Here is a 16,460-nt window from a genome sequence, read left to right as displayed (position 1 = left end):
TGCAATACACGGGGTATTCCGAACGATACTTACGGGTTTAACTACGACTGAATCCATACAATCTAGATCATCTATTAGCCATTCCAGAATGTTCTTTTGTTCAGGTTTCAAATTTGTAATCAAGAATTTGTCAAAATATGTTTCAAAGCATAGTTGCCGATTTGAAATTGGTGCCGTAAGGCACAAGAAATCTCCTTCCTGATTGGTCAATCCATTGAGCAGTCAAAGTTCGCGCAAGGTCGGTCTGACGTGACCCGTAATGGGATGTCCTCAGATCTTTGTTTAGCAGTAGCGAGAACTAAGATTTGATCTTAATGAGATTGGGCCACGCAGTCCAGTGGCGGATATTATGAGCTATGATCCACAACCTTTGGCTTTAATGACACACAATCAAGCAAGCCACTGAGCAATGCAATCCGATCCATAGGATGCTGGTTCTAACCACAAACCCTTTGAGAAGGCAAACAACTAATTGCTTCAGTGTAAATATTGCTTTATTTAAGGAAAATTACCATAATCATTAAGTTTCAATATCCGATGCTTCATAATTATTCGAAATGAAGGCAATTCAGTTCACACTTCAGATCTAAAGTCCTTGATTGCCTCAGACAGCCTTCTGCAGCAGCATGGGGTCAATACCTTGCTGGGCAGAAATATCTGAAGAGACCCTTCCAGGCAGGATGGCAATGTATGACTGCACATGACAAAACAGCAATTCATGTTGAGCAATAAACAAAATAAATACTGCTTACCTCTATTGGAATTTCTGTAAGTCTGTTTCTATCTACATTCAAATTAGACAGATTTTTTAGCTTTCCTATTGTTATTGGCAAATCCTGAAATGGAAGAACTTGTATTTAACATTTGTTTTGAAACTACTTAAATTTGTTTGAAAAAGTCTTAATCAAAATGTAATCTTCATATTATTTACAATTTGTTCAACAAAGTCAACAATGAGTTAGAAAATGAATATATATTACCTGTCCTTAAACTTTCAGGTAGATCTATGCATTACATCCACCCATATACCCTGAGTGATTCCTAGTGTTGCCCATTCTCCAGATCTCCAATCAACTAGCCAATCAAACCACACTACGGACGTACTTCAAATCGTCTACCAGGGCCCTGTTCCACAAAGCGATCTTAGTGCTAAGATAACTCATATCATAACTCCCATGTGTTAATATTTACTTACAGCAACTGTAGCACTAAGATCACTTTGTAGAAGGGGGCCCAGCCCTCGTCTGAATTTTGTTTGTTTGTTTGTTGTTTAACACCGTACTCAGCAATATTCCAGCTATATGACAGTGGTCTATAGCGAGCCTGACCCCCCCAATCCCTTACGACAAGCATTATCCCCTTTTATTGCAAGCATGGGTTGCTGAAGACCTATTCTACCCCTTCTGGTCAATCATACATGCACAATACTTACTGATAATAAGTTCTCTGTTAAAATTAGTTCTTGTAAATTTTCACAGCTGAAAAATAAGGAGAAAATGTATGAAAAGTGTTCCATGTCATTTTCAGTAAATAGCACTGAACAAAGGGGTTAAGTTTGCTGTAGTTGATAATAAATTTGTTTAGACCATTACACATCAAATTACCTGCGTTGATTTAGTTTCAGCTAGCATTCATGTAGGAAACAGGAACCCTCATGCAAAGTTTGAAAACAAGGGATCAGGAGATGACATATCCCCTGGTCTGGTGCAATTCCTAGATGGATTTTGGCAGCTAATACCCCAATTTTGGTTCACTGCCACTGGACATCTTCAGTTTAGTGAAGAAAAAAATAATGCTGTTCAGCGTTTTCCAAAATCCAAAATCATCAAAAAGCACTAGTTCACCACTTGGCTGATCTGAATAGCAAGTTTCATCTAGAAATATTCAACTGTTTTGGAGTTCTGCTTCGGAAATGAGCACTACCCTCATTTTCTAGAAAGTACAACTTGTCGTCATGAAGAAATTAAAAAAATAAAATATAATTATCCAAAATCCTTAAAAGGGACCAGTTCACCACTGGACTAATTTACAAAGAAAGTCTCAGCAAGAAATATTTAAAGAATATTTTTAGTTCTGCTCGGGAAACGGAAGAACAGACGGACAGACGGGGATATAGCGATCAGCATGTCTATCCATCTGTCCTTTCGTTTCCGGAGCAGAACTCCAAAACCGGACTGCGGGACAAACTGATCGTTATTTCCCCTTCCAAATTGAGAGATAAGAAACAGAATTTTATTGCAACATCCTATGATTTAGTCCATTTGGAGCAAGTGAGTGCAGCGCAGAAATTGGCACTAGTCCTGTAGTCCTTGCCAAACTGCCCTTTAGTTAAGGTATCCTAAGGACTAGTAGACATTTGCCCTTTTTGAAGGTTTTGCTATATGTTATCATTATAAGGACTAGTGGATGAAAACTGTTAGTTTCTACCGCTGTGAGTGTTTTTTTGCTGCTTGTATCAATTTTCCAGCAATATCACAGCAGAGGACAAAGAGTGAGTGAGTTGGGTTTGACGCTGCTTTTAACAGTATTCCAGTTATATCAAGGCGTGTCAGCTTAATGTGAGAGGAAAGCCCGAAGTGATGCAGGTCTCAGACGTTTACCACCTCGGTGAAACCCACGAGCACAACCATAGGTTTCTGGCGTGCCCAAGGGACGCAACTCTGCACAGCAAACTGCGGCGCCTTAGACGACTGGGCCAAGAGGACAAAGAAATAGGCTGTACACATTGAACCTGTGTGGGAAATCAAACCCAGGCCTTCAGTGTGACATGCACATGCTTTTACCACTTGGCTACCCTGCTACTCCTGTTCCATATAGAAGTCGGTCAATACATTCACAAATCGCTTGTAAGTATGTATGTTTCAAGATGCAATTCCCAAAGAAGCCGCTTGTTTTATCAACTATTTTCTTTGCAAGACCTGCTTACCTTCCTATGTGTGGAGTCAGGGCGATCAGCCGGTTCTGATCAACTTTCAAGATGGCTAGTCTCTTCAGGAACCCTGAAACACAAGATTCATCACATGTCAACACACTGTCTATTCCACAGGGATGTGACTAGAAAACTTCCAATTCAATGTTCAGGTTTTGTGACGACAGAAATAGTGTTTTTTTGTTTGTTTTTGTGATTAATTGTAAATGTAACCATAGGACTTGAATGACTTTGAAGAACAGCAACAAAACCATGTTTTTGGGCCGAAATTGTTTTTTTCTTTGAAATGCACAAAGATGATGAAATGGGGGACCCAGTCCCATGCTTTATCACTGACTGCTATGTGGAGGTGGAACCGGACAAACCAGTGTTAATAGTTGGAGCAATGATCTACTTCATGGGGTACAAAAATTGAAATAAAGGAAAGTCAAATAGGTTCTTGTCATTATCTTAATGTTACAAAAGAAACAGTTAGAACCCTAGATTCAATGTATTCTGGTTGATGGAGGAACATTGTGCACAAATGGCCGTGAAGTGTCTGATGGGTGCCCTCACGAATGGCCTACCTATTCCATCAGGCAGGTATTCTAGGTTGTTCTGAGATAAGGAGAGGTCAGTCAGATTGTGCAGGCCACCTATCTCCTCCGGGAGATAGTCCAGCTGATTCTCAGAAACATCCAGCTGTGTCAACCTCTTCAGGTTGCCGATCTCCTGAACACAGAATGAAGTGTTTAAGGCAAAGACCGAGCATCACTCAAGATAGAACATAGACTGATATTTAATAGCATTAAACACAATAGTTAACAGATACTAGCTACTTTTAAGGTACTACACACAAGGAGATACAAGAAGAAAGTTCATTGAGCATCATCTCAAAACATAAGTGTAGGTCACTGATTACCATACAAAACAGTTCATGTGTAAATCACAAATCATTGGAAGCAGGTCAAAGATATATTTTTTATCATTAGAAGTTGTTTGATAGAAAACGGCACACTCTGCAATATCCCAGCTACATGACCACAAAATAAGTCTGGGCCAGACAATCCAGTGATTATCTGTTGACAAGTCAAAGGTCCAAGATGTTGGGCTATGACTTAAAGACTGTCATGTTTTTGTATCTTTGATATCTTTACTCCAGAATAGTGACAGACCACAGGCATGTACGTAGCCAAATCTGTGGGGATAGTAGATGTAAAAAAACCTGCTTGAAATTGTTTATATCACTTGTCTTATCAATTCTTATCTAGACTGCATGAAATACATAAACTGTTAAAACCTTTAATACATTGATACTTACAGACAAAACTTATTTTTGTTTACTTATTTATTACATATAATTCTAATATGACTGCTGATTTTGTATTAGCCGATGCCATTATTACCAAAAATGGTACAAAAAGGAAATTAACTGGATTTAGCTCCTTCAGTGTCAAAGAGAAAGACACTTCATTCTCCTATGTTGTAGCTCAACACAGTATTAGTCAGGAACCATTACACTTGAGGAAATATGTCATAAGGTGTTCTCCAAAATCTCAATAGAGACAAATTGCTCTTCCCCTTTCCAGGATTTCAATCATTTTTAATAGGACAATCATTCCTATTATTACCTATTACATACATATTGCAGAACTTATCTGCCGTGGGCCTATAACAAGGATCACCCTGACAAACAGCCCATGGTGCTAACTGTTCTACCGTTTAATTACCAGGATTTGCCATTCCAATCAAAATTAGGTTAAAAATGTTGAACTAATAAGCAGTCTTCAAAGAAAAAGTGTTATCATCTAATTTAGATTATACATGAAACTACCACTATGCTGACAGGTATATCTGAGGGCCAGATAGACTAGCCTTCAGTCAAACAGAAGCACACATCATTCGACACTGTTCCTCTATTACATTCAAAGGGCACCAGACTAATGATATATCTCTCAAGCAGTTCCATTAGTTGAATAGGTGTATGTCCCCCTGTCTGGGGGCTGAGCTCCACCTGCTGGGGAGATACTCACCACTGGCAAATCAGTGAGGTCATTACAGTCCAACCACAGCTCTTCCAGAGATGGTAGATGACCTATTGTGTCCGGCTGCAAGTGGGAGAGAGCAATATGAAACATGGGCATCATCACAACACGGAGAGGGAACAAGTGTCTTGCTAATTTGGCAGAGATCTGGACGTGTTTCGCTAGCCTGAGGTGGTATGATATTGAGGCTCACTAGATTTTCTTTTGAAAGCTACAGATTTCACCAGATGAAAGGACTACAGGATGTAGCTAAGCCACATTCAGACATTCATATCCAACCTGCCACATGTAATACTCCTTACAACAGGCTCGTAGTGTACTTGCTTCCTAAAAACTAACTTTGTTCCTAAAAATATTCAGTAATTCTTTGTTGGCAAAAGAAATGATTATTTGGAAATACTGACAAAAAATAAAATAAGATGAATATGTCTTATGTCAAATTTCCCATTGCCTAAAAACATCATAATGGCAAAATTTCTACAGTCCTGATTAGTTCTTCAACATCAATGAAGCAAAGAAAAAACTTTTTTTGAACATTTACATGTTTCCAGTTCACCACATTCCTCATCATGCATATACCACATCATAATTAGGCTCTGAGACATGGACATAATGGAACACATCAGTCCATTAAAGATAACCCCATTCCTGTATTGCCAAATTGAAATCCCCTTGTTCCCAATGACAAATGAGCCTCTTGATATCATATGAGAATCCTGACAATCCTCTGTCAGTCAATAGCCTGAGGCAGCTGCCGGCAGTCAGTGATTAGACTCACAGTGATCAATATGCTTCCTTATCCTGTAGTCATATCACTGAAGTTACACTTCAAGGGTGGTCAGTGTTTACAGTCCAAATTACATGATAATTTGCCTGTCAAAGTTTGCTGAAACTGTTGCCTAGAGATGTGACGGTCAAGGTAGACTATGAATGTTGCCTGGAGATGAAGGTCAAGATTGGTTAAGAGAAGTTGCTCATAGTCAGAGATGGTCAGTATTGATTCCAAAGTAGATTGTAATTTGGTGGTCAAGGTTGGCTGAAAATACTGCTGAGACAAAGTTTAAGGTTGGCTGTGAATGCTGCCTGGTGACAGAGGTCAAGGTTACATGTTGCCTTGTGATGCAAAGTTCAAGGTTGGTTGTAATGTCCAGCATTGGAAAGGTCATGGATATGACCCACTGAAGGTCAAGGTTAACCATGAACATTGCTTTGTGTGGCCAAGGTCAAGGTGGGCTATGAAAATGTTGTCAGTGGGTCAAGGTTGAATGGTTGGTGAAGCAAATGAACAAATTACCGTAATTCATATTCAGGAGAGACAAATTGTTGAGTTTGCATGTTGGCAGATTCAAAGTTGGTTTCAGTATAAATGTTTGCAAAAAAATGTTAGAATTGATCAGATATTTGAGTCTGGAGGCTGGCAGGTCTGTTTCATCACAGTTTAATAAATAATAGTTTCCGCTTCGCCATAATCAAAGAGAGCTCCAAGCGGGATTGGCAAGCTTTGAAAACATAGTAAACACATGAGCATGCTCATGAATAAACTGTTTACACGAAGAGGTGTTTGTTTCCAAATGACCTTTCATGTCCTGAAATTGCCTGTCATGACAGATATATACCCATGGCTACAGGCAACATCTCAGCATAGCAACTCATTTCATGCGTGATCTCATACAGCCTCTTACAACAGATACTGCCTGTGAGATATCAACTGAAGTCTCTCAGGACATATTGGTTTCCTGATCACTGATTGGTTGATTATTATAAAAATCAATATAAGGCTTGACATATATAACAATTCCCTCAGTGAATCTGCCACATAACCTCTACTGCCTGAAAAACATTTTCATTTAACTTCAACAAAATAATAGCCAAAAGCCCTAACTCTTGAGTAGACTGAACCCAAGTCTTCAATGTGACACAAAGAAATATACTGAAGTGTGTAAATCCTGTGAACACACAAAGCCATTAGAAAAGTGGTCAAATGTAACACGTTATATTTGGGATAACACTTTCCGAGTAAAGAACAGTTTCTCATACCTTTTTTTGGTTGAGTCCCATCCAGGACTCGAACCCACACTGCAAGAGTGAGACTCCTAATCGCCAGCACATAAAGTCAGCGATCTAACCCACTTAGCCACCGAGGCTTCCACAAAATTGAAAGTCCAACAACTGGTAATATAGATTACATACTTTGTGTACCCCTCTGGCAGTGTGGGTTCGAATCCCAGACAAGACTCAACCTAAAAAAGTATGAGAATCTGTACTTCACTCAGAAAGTGTTACACCACATGTAACATGTGTGAATCCTCTTTTTACAACACCACAGCTTGTCAGCCTCATCATGGAAGAAAGCCCAAAGTAACACAGATCAGGGTTGTTGACCAATCTGGTGAAACGTATGAGCTCTTGCTCACTAGGCTGACAGTGACAGCCTAAAACCATAATCAGTGCAAATTAGGGACAGGCAGCTGGAGGATCAAGAAAACACACTGAATGTGAAATAATTAGAGAAAAACCAATAATCTATGAGACATACATAAATATGCATCCCCTGAGCCTTTGGTGAGAGACTTGCAACATCCCAACACTCGAGACAGATAACCGCTAGTTCTGAGATTTGTGTAGGTTATTTGTATAGCATGACCATTTACAATTTCAAAAAGAAATTAAAAAAAATCATGGCATGTCAAAAACGGGGGGAAAAACCTTCACCGATTTCATTCTATTATTCCAGCATCAGAAATTGGCACTGGTCCTAAAGTCCTTGCCAAACTGCCCAAAAGGACTAGTAGAAATTTGCCCTTTTTGAGGGTTTAGCTATGTTTTATCATCTTAAAGACTAGTGGACTAAAACTCTTATTTTCTAACGCTGTATTCTGATGACATAATGTTTACTTGATGACGTCATGAACAATGGATGACGACATATATTGTTCCTAACAACACTGCTGTGAGACACGATATATTACTTCAGCACTGAGATTGGCTTAAATGCATATGTGCAAAAATTAGAAAGTTATTAGTTTGTTTCTTGTTGTTACACTGAATCTTAAAACCTGATCCATTAAGTAACTGTTACTTAAGACAAGAATTGGCTGCTGGGGACAAATTTTAACCAGGGATAAACACAGGCTTAATCTTTCTAGCTTTATGGCTATCAACCCAGAATACCAGGCAAACCCTCTAGAATGTAGCAGCTGAGAAGAACAGGATCAATCTGAAGACATGAACTGGAAACATCTTGGACAACTCACCAAGGCCCCGATCTCATTACTGCCGACATCCAGTATTTTCAGTTTTGTCAGGTATGACAGTGACCTCGGCAACTCCTTCAGTTGGTTTTCTCGCAGCTCCAGAGATTGAAGGTTGGTGAGACTGAAACAAGAATTGTTTTGTTGGTTTATTGTTGAGCACCACACTCAGCAACATAAGTGCTATATGACAACAGCCTTGACTGGACCAAACAATCCAGTGATATTACGAACAACTTCCCAAGCCATTGAGTTACGGTGACATGCAATCCACAATTCAAAGACTGACCATCCAATCCATTGTGTCTTGAGATAAGTAGAGATTGCTTGGGACCTAATCTGACTCCAAATCCCCACAGGATAACCAAACATCTGAGAAAGTTGGGGAACTTGAAAAAAAGATGTCAATAAAGAAAGGAAAACAAATCCAGCCAGTATTTAAGACCACTGAGTTTAGAGCTGGACAGTTTTCCATCCTTTATTGACAATCCAGTGATTAATATCATGAGCATCGATCAACACAATTGGGATCGATGACATGGATCAACCAAGTCAGCGAGCCTGACCACCCGATCCCGTTAGTCGCCATTTACGGCAAGCGTGGGTTACTGAAGATCTATTCTACCACTGATCTTCACGGGTCTCATGAGCATCGACCTATGCAATTAGGATATGATGAGAATCATGAATCAAGTAAGCGAGCCTGACCACCTGATCCTGTTTATGGCTTCTTACGACAAGCTTTGGTTACTAAAGATCAATTCCAACCCACACCTTCATTGGAAGCCCAATTCAGTTGCCTCTTATGACCAGCAATGGGGAATTCCACAGGTAAAACTGGTGTAGACACTACATACTATCTGTAACTTCATTCATAATACTTTCAGTCAGTTTGCCAAGATGAAGAGAATTTCATGAGTAAATTGAATGAAAGGGGGATATGAATTTACCATTTATGCATGATTCATATCACACGCAACCATAGCTAATCGCAAGTCCCAGTATTGATGCCAGTGCCTGTACGTTAATGCTACATCATATGTCTTCTTGTGTCAATACTAGGGCTGTTGTAAAGTTAATTTGAATCATACAAGCAAAACAAAGAATATCCTGCGAATACAAGATAACATCTTTGAATATCTGTATATCAAACGAAAAAGAAATGTGATGAAGTCACAATAACATGTTTGTTTTGCCGATGCCAATTCAAGACACGAAACCCAAATGTTTATGGCTTCTCTTCATCTGATTGATTCCAAGCACTTCACACTACAATGTCTGAAGATGATCCTACAAGGGGTTGATTTCATCTGGAAACATACTTGCAAAGTTTAATCAATGGCTAGATGTCAACTCCTTGAATATTTTATGTCAGAAATCAAGAACGCTGCCCAGTTGGACATGTGTTACAACTCCCAGATGTCGTGTATTCAAGACTGGAATAAATATTTGATGCAAATGCTTCAACACTTATCATGCTAATTGCTTATTTTTTACAAAGCAATATAACTTGTTGTTTGTAGCTCTGACGTTCTTATGTTATATAAGCATTTACGATCAGTTGATTTGTTTGTTGTTTACTGCCACACTCAGCAATATTCCACCAATACGACAGCTGCCTGTAAATAATGAAGTCTGGACCAGATAATCCAGTCATTGACATCATGAGCATAGATATATGCAAATGAGTTTTGATGACATGCAGAAACCAAGTCAGGGAGACTGATGACATGATCCATTAGTCGCCTCTTACAACAGGCAAGGGAAGCTGATGACCAATTCTAACCTGGATCTTCACAGGGGACCTACCAGTTGAAACCTCTGCTTCAACAACTACATGCCATTCATTGACATCAACAAACCACTGTTTTATGCACAATGCAATGTCACACAATACTACATGTATTAATAACAACTTTTACAATGTTTTAACTGCACACAATTTTTTACTGACATGAACATACATTTAATTGATATTTATTGTTGACATTAAGAAACAAATGTAAATTCATTCATTCCAAACATACCTTGCGATGTCATACGGCAACCTCTCCAGCGATACATCATTAAGGCCGAGGTGTGTAAGGTTCCGGAGCTGCGTCAGACCGTCAGGCAGTCTACAAAATCAATAGCACACTTTATCTATCAGTTCATTACTGTAGCAACTGAACTGCCAACTAACCCTGTGAGAATCTGATGTCTGTCTGTCAGATCCCAGATAGTTACATGGACTCACGGATATACTTGGCAGCAAAAAGACTATTGAGGTTCTTGTTATTGAGGGATTAACTTGTGAAAATTATCCTGTAGGCTTCAAGTTGACTCTAACAGCGACATCTTGAGAGGAACCCAAGTCCACTTGCCACGGCAGAACTGCACACTTGGGTTCCTTCCTTGTTGGGAAATTCAATATATATTTTTTGATGAATCAGTCCAGAAAAATCTGAAGTTGGCAAATCATAGTTTCTGCTTTTGTTACAAGTTCATTAAACGAATGTTGAAGTGAATGTTTTTCACTCCCTATCAAGTTATGTGGCATTATCGTACATTTCTGTCTAATTAACACCAGAATTTATCACTTTTTCCCCACTGCGTTTACCAAAAACTTGAAATAAAAAAATCTATCATCTTGCGAGAAACATTTTTTCACTTGTACTATTTGAGTCGAGTTGAGGTGAAATGGGGTTCAATGTCGCTGTATTCAAGATGATTGCACTTTCGGAAAAAACCTTCCCATCACAGAGTCATGGGGGTGTATTATATCTCTCCACGCAATAAGCAAACAACTGAGAACCTTCCATTATAGGAATATGACAACATGCATAAATTTCACTTATGGTGCCCACATTACTGCCAAGGGATACAATGTCATACTCCTGAGACACTAGTCTATTCAACACATAACACATCTATTTTAGTTCTATCAGGTTTTTGCTTGATATGAATGTATTTGTAAGTGAGTCCAAAAACAAGGATTGTCCATTATAGTATAATAAATTCACATCAAGTATAATGGGTGTCATCAGGGTTATACAAACATAACCACAGTCAAACAGGACATATTTCTATCTAATGTGAATGACAAGGCAGGTGTTGAATTAATGAGTGGGTTGGGTTTATTGCTGCTTTGAACAGTACTCCAGTCATGTCCTGGAGTGTCTGCCTGTTGCAAGAGGAAAGCCCAAAGTGGTCCTAGACGTTTACCACTTTGGCGAAACTCATGAGTATGGGTATTCTGTAGGGCTGCAAGGAATACACTATGAGGCGAATGGAATTCGTATCACGAATATAGGGTAACAAATACGAATATAGGGTAACGAATACCAATATTAATTCACGAATACAATAACAAGTCAGCAGTTGATGTATTGTTTGTTATGTTCAGTGAAGCAATAACAAGAAATATTTGACATGGTTTGTTAATTATAAATATAGTATAAATTTCTATACTGCACTTATCCAGGTGCTAGTATCTGCTCAAATGCGACAATGACCAGTGACCACAATACTGTCAAATTAAATAGTATAAGAGTGTTGTCTTTTGAAGAAATCTATGCATATAATATGTTCTTATGGATATTTTCATGTAAATGCACATGATTGCATGTTCATAAATATTCGATTCTAGTGGCCACGAAAAACAAATTCAATTCATGAATGGATACAGTTCGATTCACCGAATATGCGAGTGAATCGTAACAGCCCTAGAATTCTGACATACAATTACAGGATTCTGGCACGCATACCTCTGCATAATAGACTGCAGCACCTTAGACCATATAGACAACTGGACCACCCGTGCCCCAGTACAAATGAACAAACACAGAACCTCAGACTGCCTGGCATGAAGGTGAGAAATTCCAATTTTGGCACTGTTGACCTGCAAAAATAGCCTTAGAGCTTGACGGTCCTTGTTTAACGTCGTACTCGGCAATATTCCAGCCATATGATGCCGGTCTGTATAATCAAGTCTGGACCAGACAATCCATAGATTGACATCATGAGCCATGACCTACGCAATTGTGATACAATGACATGCATCAACCAGGTCAGCGAGTAAGACCCCCCAATCCCATTAGTCACCTCTTACGGCAAACAGTCGCCTTTTACGCCAAGCATCGCTTGACACTTCATAACTATTTGTGGTCTAGTCAATGATTGACAGATATTGGGAATACCATTAATTCATATCAGCCAAATATCACATCAGTGCAAAGGCACTGTTGCTGACAAGATAGATTCAAAGTGAGCTGAATGTCATAGCATGTGTGACATCTTTAGCCACCGTGAAGGCTGTTAATTGGCTGCATAACAGAGGACTGAGAGGACAGTATGACATAAAGTCACCAGTGTTAAAACGTGTGGCGTCACCCTGGGCAAGCGACTGAGTTCAAGTGTGCCTCTGTTCACCCAGCAGTGAACATGGTGAATTGGTTGGTTTCTGTTTAACGCAGCACTCAGCAATATTCCAGCTATATGACGGCGGTCTGTAAATAATCGAGTCTGGACCAGACAATCCAGTGATCGATATCATGAGCATCGATCCACGCAATTGGGATTGATGACCTGCATCAACCAAGTCAGCGAGCCTGACCACCCGATCCCGTTAGTCGCCTTTTACGACAAGCATAGTTGCCTTTTACGGCAAGCATGGGTTGCTGAAGACCTATTCTACCCTGGATCTTCACGGGTACAGCAGTGAATGGGTACCCGATATATAAATCCCTCTAGCACCTGTATGCAGCTTTGGTTGTATACACCCCAGAGAGCTGAGAATGATAACTGGAACGCAAATGGATCACTGGTCAGATACTATTACCTGGACACCTGCAGTATATAAATGTATAAAAATATTAATAAAATAAGAAACTGTCTAGAGTCTAGTGCAGATGGTGGTTCCTAAAAGAAACAAATAATAATTGTTTGAACTTGATCACTGTAATATTCTTAAACATTTGATGTTCTAAATCTATTAAACTGTAGAAAAAAACACAACTTAAAGCTGAAACAAATGCCATGGACAAATCTGAACCCCATTGTAGTTTCACATATCCTACAAAATTTCAACTCTCTGAACCTCTGAGACTCTTTACAATCTTCCACAACTGAACACATGCTGAAGGATAATTTGTTTACTTTTTTTTATATAAGTTTTCAATTACATACCATGAACAAAGACACATTCAAGTCAAATTATGGTCCTACACATCTTCCAAAAGTAACAGCTCGCTGGGTCTAGTGGTTTCAGAGAAAAAGACTCCTTAGGTTATTCATTTAAAAAAAGTTCTCTTTTTCCATTTCTCTGACATGAACAAGCAACAAATGTGAATCTCACTGTGTTGCAATGCATCATATCAATGTTTCAGATTTCTCACCATTACATTCATTATTATTAGCAATATCATTCTCTCAAACTTAAAATACACACACTGAACTATTGTCAAATGTGAATCTATCACTGTGCTTCACCTCCCCTTAAGGTTTCAAACTCATCCCTACCTTAGTGAAGTTAAAGCTAACAGAATGACAACAGACAGACAGATAGACACACATACTACAGAATGACAACAGACAGACGGATAGACACACATACTACAGAATGACAACAGACAGACAGACACACATACTACAGAATGACAACAGACAGACAGATAGACACACATACTACAGAATGACAACAGACAGACGGATAGACACACATACTAGAGAATGACAACAGACAGACAGATAGACACACATACTACAGAATGACATATCCTCACTGGAGACTGGCAAGCTAAAAATGAAATATTTGTTTCTCATACCCCAATAGACCCTTCACACCGGTTATCAGTGAAGGAAGTCCCAACTTAGCTGACAGTCAATCAATAGTCTCCCTAATTTAGCCTGCAGGTTACCAGGTGACACCCCATGAGCAGGGCCTTTTCCTAATTTAAAGCTTTCCTGTGAGGAGGATGGTTAATTCTGGTCAAGCAAACCCTAGGTTAGTGATGTTGCAATGATCGATCAGTATCTGTCAGTGTTCAAAACTAAGCATGAAAGTTTAAGGGTACTGGATAACTAATAATAGCTTATACTGGTATTGAAAAATTGCTGGCTTAAATTTTCTTGTTGTAGGCTATAATCTTGAATGGTTTGACTTGCGTTCACGGTAAAAATAAATAACAGAACTAATTACTATAGTAACACATGTATCAATCACAATCGATTTCTTACATCAAAAGGAAAAATGTATTTGCCCTCACATTTCAGTTACCGCAGCGGCAAACTTGCAGCATATAAGAAGACATATTTGGTGTAGTTTATGTATGTTTGAACCCCATGCTGTGGATACTTGAAAATTCTGAACACCTGTCATGTTAGCCATTGACACTTACTATTCAAGCCAATCCTGGAGAAAGAATTTTAGGTCGAATGAAAAATAAATCTAAGTAAAGTTTTTTTATAAAAGTAGCTATTGAAATCAAACTTTGTAATGCACCTCTCCTATTGTCATAGAAGGTGTTCACCAAGTTTAAAAAGAATCTATACTGAAGTTTTCAAGTTATAGGTTGCACACAAAAATGTCGTCGGAAGGATGGACGAACATAATACTTTTATAACTATATTCACTGCTCTTTTAGGAAAAGTACCATCCAGTGTCACCTGGAGTCGACAGCTTGTACACACCAAATGAGTGAGTGAGTTGTGTTTAACGCCATTTTTAACAGTATTCCAGTAATATCACAGTGTGACAGCTAAATATGGGAGGAGAGCCCCAAGTGATGCAGGTCTCAGCCGTTTACCGTTTCTGTGAAACCCACTATCATGGGTATGGTGCTGACAAACCTAGAAACATAATCGGGTCGAAACGGGATTCGAACCCACAATCATAGGATTCTGGCATGCCCAAGGGACGCAACTCTGCACAGCAAATTGCGGCGCCTTAGACGACTGGGCCACCCGTGCCCCCTGTACACAACAAGATTTTCCCTGGATGACTTTAGATCTGAACATTCTTTTGAAATCATTAAAACCACAAACCAGTATGCGACTTAGCCACTACCAGTCCAAAGCCTGAGTCATAAAATTCTGTCAAGACAAGCAAGTACACATAATAACAATAAATTCTCTTGAAAACAATGCTAAGAGAAAAATTCTGCCTAGCAGTCTCAAGGTCTTTGGTTCAGGCTGCAAAACAGAAACAGCAGTAAAATCCCAACAAACAGATTTGACATCAACCCTGTCTCAGCCGAAACCGAACGAATCCTTGGGATAATGGTGACATATTGCTCGTACTTGGTTGAATCAGTAAGATTTGTCCTAGGAGTTGGTTGGGGTGGGTGGTGAGTGACATGGCCACATGTTTTTAAGGCTTGTGGCTTCCACTACTACTTCCTGTCCTGGCTTCAACATTTCACATTCATCATACAACTCCTGTGCATCTATCACATCACCATGGCAACCATTATAAAGACACGGCAAAGCGGCATCTCCAGCAAGAAATCAGTCGTGGCAATCACCATTGATTTCTTAGATCAAAAGTCAAAAAGCATTCGCTCTGACATTTCAGTTACTGCTGTAAAAAGTCAATCTTGCTGCAAATAGCAAGACATGTGAAGACTTGCCATGTTAAGTTTACTGTAGTCCATGTATGTATGACACCCACGCTGGGGATACTTGACGATTCTGAACATCTATCATGTTTGCCTTTGATTCCTAATACAGTTCAAGGACTGTGTTATTCATTGAGAAACTGATACCTTAAATGATTATCTGTCCTTCCAAATCAATAACTGTTTGAACAACCATTTCTACAACAGATCGAGGAATTTAATTCACCTGAAATGGGAACTGTCGTTTTCAAAGTAATTGGTAGACAAACCATAAAAGACTTCAATCTGTCTGAAATACCATGTCATCAAATCCGTACTGAGGTACCCAAATTAATCATGTAATTACACTGTCTGGTTATAACATGTATAAAAAGTATTCATTGTGTATGTTTGTAATCTATTTTATGAATTTTATTTATAACTTCATTCAGTATTGTTCACATTCAAATTTCAAATTTGTATTGACCAAATTTAATTGTTATCACCTGTTTGTTACCTGAATTCACTGAAGGGATACAATGAAATTTTTTCTGCAGAGGACAAACACGTTTTTATTGCAAATGTAGGGATTTTGTTTGCGCTGGTGATGTGCTTAATTCCAATTTGCCTCATAGAAGTTTTTAATATAGAATTCACAATATCCAATATCCATCAATGTCAT

At 38.9% G+C, this 16,460-nt stretch overlaps 1 protein-coding gene across 16 annotated transcripts in view; it reads right to left on the bottom strand.

The window, feature by feature from the left end:
- Positions 1-16,460, bottom strand: part of LOC139472451 (protein scribble homolog) — a 117,047-nt gene that overhangs the window by 72,761 nt on the left and 27,826 nt on the right. For all 16 annotated transcript variants that reach the window (XR_011653938.1, XR_011653950.1, XM_071254964.1 and 13 more), the window contains exons 4-10: positions 10,232-10,321; positions 8,208-8,328; positions 4,942-5,016; positions 3,496-3,640; positions 2,927-2,999; positions 1,433-1,478; positions 753-836 (exon numbers count right to left, since the gene is read on the bottom strand). Coding sequence is in view for 14 of the 16 variants with exons in the window: in XM_071254964.1 (XP_071111065.1) it covers positions 753-836; positions 1,433-1,478; positions 2,927-2,999; positions 3,496-3,640; positions 4,942-5,016; positions 8,208-8,328; positions 10,232-10,321 (634 nt within the window). In the remaining 2 variants the exon portion in view is untranslated. The remainder of the gene's footprint in view (positions 1-752; positions 837-1,432; positions 1,479-2,926; positions 3,000-3,495; positions 3,641-4,941; positions 5,017-8,207; positions 8,329-10,231; positions 10,322-16,460) is intronic.

Source organism: Haliotis cracherodii, unplaced genomic scaffold (assembly GCF_022045235.1).
Source record: "Haliotis cracherodii isolate W230 unplaced genomic scaffold, xgHalCrac1.p SCAF_1, whole genome shotgun sequence".
NCBI lineage: Eukaryota > Metazoa > Mollusca > Gastropoda > Lepetellida > Haliotidae > Haliotis > Haliotis cracherodii.
Note: the sequence above shows the minus strand (reverse complement) of the source record. Positions and strands in the feature narration are given on the sequence as shown.